Genomic DNA, 10,992 nt, shown 5'->3' on the forward strand with positions numbered 1-10,992 from the left:
GGTAATGGGGAGCCATATATAAAACTCTGGAAGAAAAAAACTGCCACCCAAGAATCCTCTACCCAGCAAAGCTGTCAATCAAATACGATGGTATAATCAAAACATTCCAGGATAAGCAGAAGCTAAGGGATTTTGCCAAAGCCAACCCTGCTCTGATAAACATCCTAAAGGAAGTTCTGTGGACTGAGAACCAACAAGAACACATAACAACTACAGAATGATGTGCTTGGCAGCATCAACCTGAACTCAGTCGACAAATGGAAGAGTCAAAAACAGAATAAAATTATAAGAACAGAGGATCTGGGTGGTCAGTCTATGATCAAAACAATTACAATGTATAAAAAGGTAAACACAGAGGAACAGAGATCCAGGTGGTGGGAAGGTCAGGTAGATTACTGGATAAAATAGACTGTCTTAAATGGAGGGAAAAACTTATGGATATATCAGGTAACCACAATGGGGTTGGGGTGGGGTGTTTACTTTGGGTTTGGGGGAGGGCAATACAGGAAATGGGAAGGAAGCAGAAAAACAAGATAGATAGGGGAACACTGAGACAGGTTTGCATGGCCTAATGGGACAGAGGTAAATAGTGATGCATACTCAACCTCGGAACAAAAGGACTCTGGGATAGAGGGATCTAGGTATAGCTTATATAGGGTAAATAATGCTAAAATCCTTGACTGCCTTATGAATATTAATTTCCCTTGCCTACTATTGTAAAATAAACACTTGAGTGGGGTAGAAAGGAATGTTGGAAAACATGATTAGAGAAAACTTGTAAGCCAACCTTTAGCCTATAACTGATTGAAATACCTAAAAGGGGTTCTACAACTTGCCCAGTGAAATAGGCCTCATGTAAAGCCTATACAAAGTATAGAATCCTGAGTCCCATCCACAGCCTTGTGAGGTGAGACATTCCCACTAGAAAGGACAAGCAGACTGGAGCAGCTACAGTGACAGAAGATACGTCTTCATGATGAACCTGACCTATACTCAGAGCAGTAGTTACTCTAAATACCAACAGATAGGGAAAGAGTCTTCAAATCAAGTATCAATGCTATCTGCTCTGTACACAGGGTAGATAGAAATGGGCAACTTAGACACTGGCTACCTAAAATGAGGGGGCAATAAAGGTACAAAGAGACTGGCTTACAAGGTTTCAAGAGGGAGTTTAGTTTCAAAGTATTGGGGGAAAGAAAGAGTCCCACTGAATAGTTGTCATCTTGTCTAGATGGGTCTGGTGAAAAGAGACGGGGATAAGATACTTAAGATTCAATAGTGAATAACTTATCATGACTAATTGCGACGGTCACAATTGTAAAGGTAGAAGTTTTGTAACAAAAAAAGGGGAGTGGTTAATCTTACAGTCCAGAAACAGAGGACCCTAGGACCATCAAGAGAGGAATGCACAAGCAGAATGTGGGACTTATCCAGAGAAGCAACAGTTCCAGAGATTGAGACAAAGATGGGGGCATGGAGAGGGGTGTGGCTGAGGACTCTATATTCATGGACTAAGAAGAGAAGGACTAAGAGCTGGTGGCCAAGAGTCAGACTTGCAGAATATGCCCTTTGCAGATGTAAATTATTGTATATGCCTCAGTGGGTTTTTTTGTTTGTTTTTTAGAAAGCTAAAGTGGATAGAGAGAAATACTGTTAACTGATGGTGCATGGAGGGGATTATAATCAATGTAATGAAAAAAGGTATATGATTTGTTGAATGTAAAATTGATGATATGACCTGTAAACTTTCACTCAATCCACAATAAAAATCTTTAATAAAAAAAAGAGAGCCAAGCATCTCAACCCTTTTGCCCACTACAACAATGTCTCAATACCTGTATCCCAGAGCACTGTTATTCCAATGTTGTGCATACATCTTTATTTACCTCTGTCCCACTTGGGCCATGCAAAAAGTTGTAATTGTTTTCCCATCTGCCTTGTTCTTCCATCCCCCTCCCCTTTCTTGTGTATTGCCCACCTCCCTAACACCTAAACTATCCTGTGTCTATTCCCTACCCTGTGCTCCACCTTCCCCTTCTCACCCCATCCCCCACATCTCAGTAACCAGCAAAGAACCCCTCCCTCCCCCCCCCGCCCCCGCTTTAGTATGGGTTCTTTTTCTTAGTCTTTTACAGTAATGGTCCTATGCAGTATTTCTCTTTTGTGACTGACTAATTTCACTCAACGTAATATCCTCAAGTTTCATCCATGTTATGTGATAGCTTACAGTTTCCTTGTTGTTCTTCAAGGTAGCATAATCCATTGTGTGTATGTACCACAGTTTGTTTATCCATTCTTCCATTGATGGGCACTTAGGCTGTATCCATCTTTTTGGTATTGTATATAGTGTTGCTATGAACACTGGTGTGCATACTTGTCTTATAGCTCGTATTTGTTGTGGCTAAATATCAAATAGAGGAATTGCTGGATCATAAGTTATTTCTATTTCCAAGCTACTGAGGAAGCACCATATTGCTTTCCAGAGAGGTTAGACCATTTTGCAATCCCACATGCAATGCAGGAGTGTCCTAGTCTCTCCACACCATCACCAGCATTTATTGTCCTCTACTTGTTTGATCTTTGCTGTTACTACTGTTGTGACATGATATCTCATCGTTGTTTTGATTTGCATCTCTCTAAAGGGGCTCTGGTGTGGCGCTGTGGGCTAGTGCATCAGACTGCAAGTTGTTTGAACTGTAAGGTCAGTGGCTCAAGCTCACCAGCTACTCCTTGGAAACCCTATAGAGGGTCGCTATGGGTCAGAATCGACTCTATAGCAATCAACAACAACATTGGAGCTCTGGTAGTGTAGTGGTTACGAATCAGGCTGCAAATTGCAAGGTCAGCAGTTTGAAACTACCAGCTATTCCACGGGAGAAAGATGAGACTTTATGCTCCCGAAAAGATTTACAGCCTTGGATACCTGTACAAGTTCTCTGAGTTGGAACCGACTCCATGGCACACAACAACAACAACAACAACAACAATTGTTAATGATTGTGAACATTTCTTCATATGTTTGTTGGCTGTCTGGATCTCTTCCTTGGTAAAGTGTCTGTTCATGTCCCTTTTTTTAATTGGGTTATTTGTCTTTTTCTTGTACAGGTACTGCAGTTTCCTATATATATTTTAAATGTGTCCCTTGTCTGATGTGTCATTGCAAAATATTTTTTTGCGTTCTCTGGGTTCCTTTTTTACTCTTCTGGTGAAGTCTTTTGATGCACATGAATTTTTAATTTTTAGTATGTCCCAGTCATCTACTTTGTCTAATTTTGTTTGTGTAGTTTTCAAAATGTTTGGTAGTCTGTATATACCCTGAATGAGTGTTCTCACATTTGTCCCTATTTTTTATTGATGGTCTTCATAATTCTGGGATTCACATTTAGATCTCTAATCCATGCTCAATTGGTTTTTGTATAAAGCTTGAGGGAAAGGTCTTGTTTTAGTCTTTTGCATATCGCTTTCCAGTTCTGCCAGCACCATCTGTTGAGGAGACTATCATCTTCCCATGCAATATATTTAGGTACTTTTTTGAAAATTAGTTGGCTGCATGTGGATGGGTTAATTTCTGGATTCTCGATTCTGTTGCACTGATCAATGTATTTTTCATTATACCAGTTCCAAGCTGTTTTGACGACTGTAGGCTTGTAGTAAATTTTGAAGTCGGGGAGTGAGAGGTTTCCAACATCATTCTTCTTCTTAAGCATTCTTTGCTTATCCTGGGTCTCTTTCCTTTCCATATGAAGTTTTCACTTTTTTTCACAGAATACAACCCCCCTGAATATAATGTAATTTTATTCTCACAATAACCTTGTTAGGTATATATTGTAGACACTGTTATCTCTATCATACAGATTTAGAAACTGAGATTCAGAGAGTTAAATGGCTTGCCTAAATGGCACTTCAGGATCTGATTCCAAATGTAGTGCTTCGCTTCATCTAATTCTGATCCCTGAGGTCAGAAGTGGATTTAGAATCGTGTGTAACATTTCATTCTTAATGAAATTAGTTTCATCTATCTAGAAATCTTAATTTCTCTGTTATAACTTATACTTATGCAAAAAATTAAGACTTTATTATGCATATTTACCTAGGTTTATCCTCCCAATGATTTTAACAGAAGCAGATTTTTAAAATATTCATTATTGAAAGAAATGTTGAATGGTAAATTATCATTTCATTCTAGGTTCTGTTTACTGAGGAAGACGTGAAATTCTACCTTGCAGAACTGGCCCTAGCTTTGGATTATCTGCACCAATTAGGAATTGTATATAGAGACCTGAAGCCAGAAAAGTAAAGCTATATTCTCCTTATTTATCCCTGTTGTCTGTACTTCTACAACTTCTTTTGGCATTCTCTGTTAAGTTGTTTATTTTTCAGAGACTATATAATATATAAAAACTATATAATTATGTGAAACTTATGCATACAAAGTAATCTTCATAATATGTCCATTGGTTATAAATTAATTGAAAAAATTCCTGATAATGTCAAATAAATATTGAGGTTTGTGATTTTTTTTAATGTAAATGTTTCATATAAACTGTTATATTCCATTTTGTTGAATGTGAATTTTGATTTACAGCATTTTGCTTGATGAATTAGGACATATCAAGTTAACAGGTATGTACTTTTTTTTTTTTTTAATCATACCTTAACCCCTTACTTTTATATTTTTCCTCATTTTAATATATTTACCAATGCTTGTTTTCTTTCATCCTCTTTCTTGGTTTTGATTTGCATTTTATTAATTTGTTAGTAAACTGAAGTTCACTTAAAGTTAGGTAAGGAAAATCTCAATATGTTCTAATGGTCACTTTAAAAAGTATCATCACTATTCTAATTCAGGAATGACATTTGGTTTTCTAGATGAAATAAATCTTCTTAAATTCTTTCTAGATTGAGTTCTTAGAAGTACTATAATATTCAAAATATAATGAATAGTCAACTTTGAACCATGTGTTTCACATTCAGAACCTTAGTTTGCTTTTTATTTTTAAATACATTTTTTATTTATAGAGGATTTGCTATGTATTGTTGGTGTTGTTAAGTGCTGTTAATTCAGTTATATATAGGGTTTCTGAGGCTCTAGATCTTGGCAGAAGCAGAAAAACCTCATCTTTCTCCCATGAAGCAGCTGATGGGCTTGGACTGCCAATCTTGTTGTTCACAGTCCAGTGCCTATTCTACAGCACCACTGTACTCCTTTACTAGGTATGTTTTTGTTGTTGTTATGTGCTGTCGATTCAGTTCCAACCCATAGGAACCGTGTATAGGGTTTCTGAGGAGCAGCTTGTGGGTTTAAACCACTGACCTTGCAGTTCAGTGCATTACAGCATTCTTAGGCATAAATTATCTTTATACCATTAAAAAGAAAACAACTCTTGATTTTAGGATAATTATAATCTCACAAGTAGTTGAAAAAATAATACAGAGGGGTCCTATGTACATGCTACCAACTGAAGACATTTTACAAAACTGCAGTGTGTATTTTCAAGCAAGGAATTAATTGGTATAATACAAATAACTGGACTATAAACTTGGAATTCACCAATTTTTATATACTCTTTTTTCTAAGTATTTGTGTATAATTATATATCATTTTAGTAGTTAAATAGATTCAAATATCATAACCACAGAACTGTTCTGCAACTACAAATGTAGTCTTTTGTGCTGCCCTTTAATAGATAGTCACATTCTCTCTCCCTTCCTCTAACTCTTTCCAACCATGTATCTGTTACACTTATCTGTGGTAACTGTCATACACTGTGTTTTTATCTTGGAGAAATAAAAACTTATATTCAAACCAAAACCTGTATATGAATGTTCATAACAACTTTATTTATAATGCCCCAAGGCAGGAAATCCACCAAATGTCTTTCCAAAGGTTTATGGTTAAGCAAATCATAGTATATCCATTTGATGAGATATTACTCAACCATGAAAAGGAATGAACTGTTGATACTTGCAACAACTTTGATGAATCTCAAGGGCATAAGAGAAAATACCAACATCAAAACTCTACATATGTTTTAAATAGATAGTAAATTCTACATTTAATTATCAAAACACTAAAAGAGAACTGAAGTGAAGTTGTGGTCTTTACAAAGAATTATAGATGACTACAGTTTAAATTAAAGTTGCTTTATATACTTAAGTATGCTGATTCAATGTAAAAATAATGTATCAAGCTGCTACCTTGAAAGCTGAGACAAATGTGACAAAATCTAAGGAATCTTATGGATTCATAGCCAAATTCTCTTTTTCATATATAAGAGAAATTATGTGGGTTCAAAGGTATTGGTTGGTTGGTTGGTTGGTTATGTGCCATGGAGTCGGTTCCAACTCATAGGGACCCTATACAGGGTTTCCAAGGCTGTAAATCTTTACGCGAGCAGAAAGCCTCATCTTTCTCCTGTGGAACAGGTGGTAGTTTCGAACTTTTGACCTTGCTGTTTGCAGCCCGATTCGTAACCACTACACTAGAAGAAAAAAAGAAAATATAAAAACAGAATTTTAAGACTATGGAATAATATCTATTTTAAGACTATGGAATAATATCTACTTTTTACAAGGGGGCTTCAAAACATTTATGAAAAATTAGAGTTAAAAGATAATGGAACGGAGGTGGGGATTGATGGTGGCTAGGGTGGAGGTGCAGTGAAATTTGCTGTCAGCAAGACCATAGAATTCCAGGCAAAGCTGATCCAGGGCAGAGCTTCAAAATTAAGTACCACAGAGATAGGAATATTTTGAAGGTTTGAAGGCTTATAGATTGTGGAACTTGAAGGTGAAGTTAAAAATCACGTACTTTTGAATCTACTGGGCTGGGCTTGGAGGCCTGGAGCTGACATATTAGTTGAGACCAAATGGCAAGACCAAACAGAGGAGCAGAAACACCAAGGAAAAACGCTGCGGGAACTTTGGAGCAAACGTGGACAATACACTTTGTCAGTTTTGCTTTGCTCTGATTTTCTTCTTTTTTTTTTTTTTATCTGGTCACTGGTGTACCCACTTTTTGCCAACCTCTATTCTGGTGACTAGAGGGGGAGCCTGATCAAGTGGACACCCCCCACCCTCACCACTGTGGGTTCTTATACCATGCATACACACAGATACTCAGCTCAGGAGCAGGCCCTGAAGGGTTTTTGCTTGTTTGTATTTTCTTTTGTTTTTTAATATGGGAAAGAGCAAGACAGGGCTGTGGATAGAGAAAGAGAGATTAAAAACAAAGAAGGCTGAAAATTAAATTAAAGCCTTAAATCCCTCAGGCAGCTTTAAAAACAAGAAGCTGAAGACAGGACATTAAAGTCATACTCATATTAGGCTACAGATTCTTTTTTATTCTCTTTCTCCCCCGTCTCCCTTTTCCGTGATTGTAGACTGCAATATTCAGTCTAGTTTTTGTTGTTACTGTTTTTTGTTTGTTTGTTTTGTGTGTGTAGTTTTTTGGTTTTTTTTCTCTTGTTTTTTTTTTTTCCCCTTGCTAGTACTTTTTGCTGATATATGCACCTACTTCTACCTTTGGAGGACTCTTTCTCTTCATATATTACACAAGAACAGTCAGCAACTGTTGCCATATAGCAAAGCTACAATCACACTCTATAAAACACCAAAACCCAGGCAAGAACAGATACCAACTGCCATATACCAGGGAAACAGAAACAATTGTGAAAGTTACTCTTAGTTAAGCAATAAGAAGAGTGAAAAGGAAAGCCCACATCCTGAACACATCTCCCAGAAAGCAATCAGAAGGCATAAAAAATACCAAAACACATACTCAATTAAGTATTAAGGCTACAGATAAATACTAAACATGTCCAAGAAGCAAAAACAGATGACCATATCAGCACATGTCCAGAAACAAGATAAAATGTCTGAGAAAAATGACCTAAAGGTAGACATGGACTCCATTCTGGAAGGAGGGCAGGCCTTGGAAATGCCTGAGAAGGAATTCAGAAAAATGATTATAAAATGTTTCAAAACACGTTACAATGGAGTTGAGAAAAATAAGGAAGAAGTCAGGAAAGCACTACAGGAAAAATCAAATAAGATAGATACAGATTGGAAACAATTCAAAGCCTACAGAAAGAGGTCCAAACAATTAATAAGAGAATATCACAAATAGACAGTACTATGAAAGGGCAAAGGAGTAGAATAGATGAGATGGAAGGCAGAACCAGTGAACTGGAAGACAAATCTCTCAGTACCACTACGATAGCAAAACAAACACAAAAAAGGATAAAAAAAAGTCTGAAGAAGGTCTAAGATTCGTGTTGGACAACATGAAGAAGAATACTTTAAGAGGGCAGGCCCTGGAAATGCCTGAGAAAGAATTCAGAAAAATTATTATAAAATGTTTCAAAACACTTTACAATGGAGTTGAGAAAAATAAGGAAGAAGTCAGGAAAGTGCTACAAGAACAATCGAATAAGATAGATACAGCATTGGAAACAATGCAAAGCCTACAGAAAGAGGTACAAACAAAAACAAAATGGCATAAATAGAAAACACTCTGAAAGGGCAGAGGAGTAGAACAGATGAAATGGAAGGAAGAATCAGTGAGCTGGAAGACAAGTCAATGCCAGCAAGATAGAAGAACAAACACAAAAAAAGATAAAAAATTCGGAGGAAGGTCTGAGATTCATGTTGGACAACATGAAGAGGAATAACTTAAGAATTATTGGCATTACAGAGCACGAAGAAACACACAAGTCCACAGAGGAAATAGTTGAAGAGCTACTGGAAGGAAATTTCTCCAAGATACTGAGAGGTGAAAAAATTAACATAGAAGCTGACCCCAAAAGAAAATCACCAAGACATATCATAGTCAAGCTCTCCAAACTTAAAGATAAGGAGACGCTTCTGAAAGCAGCCAGAGAAGGCAGAAGGGTCACATACAAAGGAAAGCAAATCAGATTAAGCTCAGATCTCTCAGCAGGAACCATGCAAGCAAGAAGGCAATGGGGAGACATATATAAAACCCTGCAAGAAAAAAACTGCCAACCAATAATCCTTTATCCAGCAAAGCTATCAATCAAATATGAGGGTGCAATAAAAACATTCCAGGATAAACAAGCTATGGGAATTCACCAAAGCCAATCCTGCACTATAAAACATCATAAAGGGAGTTCTGTGGACTGAGAACCAACAAGAAGAGACAACAACCAGAGATTGACATATGTGGCAGCACCTCCTTGAATTAAGTCAACAGAAAGAAGAATCGGTAACAAAACAAAACTATAAAAACAAACTCAGAGACTCTGGAAGGTCAGTCTATGACCAAAACAAGTACAATGTAAAAGAAGGTAAACATATAGGAAAAGAGATCCAGATAGCCAGAAGGTCAGGTCGATTACAGGATAAAATAGTCTGCAATAAATGGTCAGAAAAGCTAATGGACTATAAGACAACCTCAATGAAAATGAACACTTCACAACTTACCAAGAGAGTGAAAACCAAGGAAGAATATGAAAACATTAAAACTATGAGAAAACTAACAAGAAAGAACACAAAAATCCTGAATTCAACAAAGAAAGACAAACAGTACAAAGAAGCAGCAACACCACACACACAAAAAATGTAATGACAGCAATTAATCAATTCCTATCGATAATTACAATGAACGTAAATGGATTAAATGCACCTGTTAAGAGACAGAGGGTGACAAAATGGATAAGAAAACAAGATCCTTCAATATGCTGCCTGCATGAGACACATCTCACACACAGGGACAAAAACAGACTAAAAGTTAAAGGATGGAAAAAAATATATACCAAGCCAATTCTAATAAAAAGCGAACAGGAGTGGCAGTACTAATTTCAGATAAAATAAACTTTAAGGCAAAAACCAGCATAATAGATAAACATGGACATCATATCGTGATTAAAGGAACAATTGAACAAGATGAAATAACCATATTAAATATCTATGCTCCCAATGAAAGAGTGCCAAAATATATAAAACGAACTCTTATAGACTTGAAGAAAGAAATAGATGAATCTACAATAATAGTGGGTAATTTTAATACACCACTATCCAAAATGGATAGAACAACCAGAAAGAAACTTAACAAAGACACAGGAGAAGAAAACAACACACTCAGCCAACTGGAACTCATAGATGTGTACAGAGCATTCAACCCAAGAACTGTACAATACACATTCTTCTCAAGTGCACATGGAACATTCTCCAGAATAGACGATGTTTTAGGCCACAAAACAAATCTACATAAATTTACAAATATCAAAATACTACAAAGCATCTTCTCAGATCACAATGCTATCAAATTAGAAATCAACAATAGGAAGACTAAGTAAATCAAGTCGAATACATGGAAACTGAGTAACACCCTGCTGAAAAGGAATTGGGTAGTAGAAGAAATTAAACGTGAATTCGCAAAGTTTCTAGAAGTAAATGAGAATGAAAACACAACATGCCAAAACCTTTGGGACACGGCGAAAGTGGTGCTGAGAGGACAATTTATTGCAATAAATGCACTCATCCAAAAAGAAGAAAGAACTAAAATGAACACATTAACACAACATCTACAACAACTAGGAACAGACTAGCAGAGGGAACCCACACCCACCAAAAGAAAAGATATAATAAAGATTAGAGCAGAAATAAATGAGATAGAAAACAGAAAAACTATAGAAACAATTAACAGGACAAGAAGCTGATACTTTGAAAGAATTAACAAAATCGACAGACCATTGGCAAACCTAACAAAAGAAAAGAAGGAGAAGACACAAATAACACGCATTAGAAATCACATGGGTGATGTCACAACGGAACCAAAGGAAATCAAAAGGATAATCACAGAATACTATAAAGAGTTGTACTCTAACAAATTTGAAAACTTAAAAGAGATGGATGCATTTTTAGATAAACACGACCTACCTAAACTTACACACAGTGAAGTAGAAAACCTGAACAGACCCATAACAAAAGAAGAAATTGATCAGGTCATCAAAAGACTCCCAATCAAAA

General features: G+C 36.5%; 1 protein-coding gene across 1 annotated transcript in view; it reads left to right on the forward strand.

The window, feature by feature from the left end:
* Positions 1 to 10,992, forward strand: part of RPS6KA6 (ribosomal protein S6 kinase, 90kDa, polypeptide 6) — a 411,979-nt gene that overhangs the window by 186,932 nt on the left and 214,055 nt on the right. Inside the window, exons 7-8 of the mRNA XM_006871313.1 lie at positions 4,187 to 4,293; positions 4,586 to 4,623. Of these exons, the coding sequence (XP_006871375.1) occupies positions 4,187 to 4,293; positions 4,586 to 4,623 (145 nt within the window). The remainder of the gene's footprint in view (positions 1 to 4,186; positions 4,294 to 4,585; positions 4,624 to 10,992) is intronic.

The sequence above is a fragment of the Chrysochloris asiatica genome, unplaced genomic scaffold (assembly GCF_000296735.1).
Source record: "Chrysochloris asiatica unplaced genomic scaffold, ChrAsi1.0 scaffold00167, whole genome shotgun sequence".
NCBI classification, from domain to species: Eukaryota; Metazoa; Chordata; class Mammalia; order Afrosoricida; family Chrysochloridae; genus Chrysochloris; species Chrysochloris asiatica.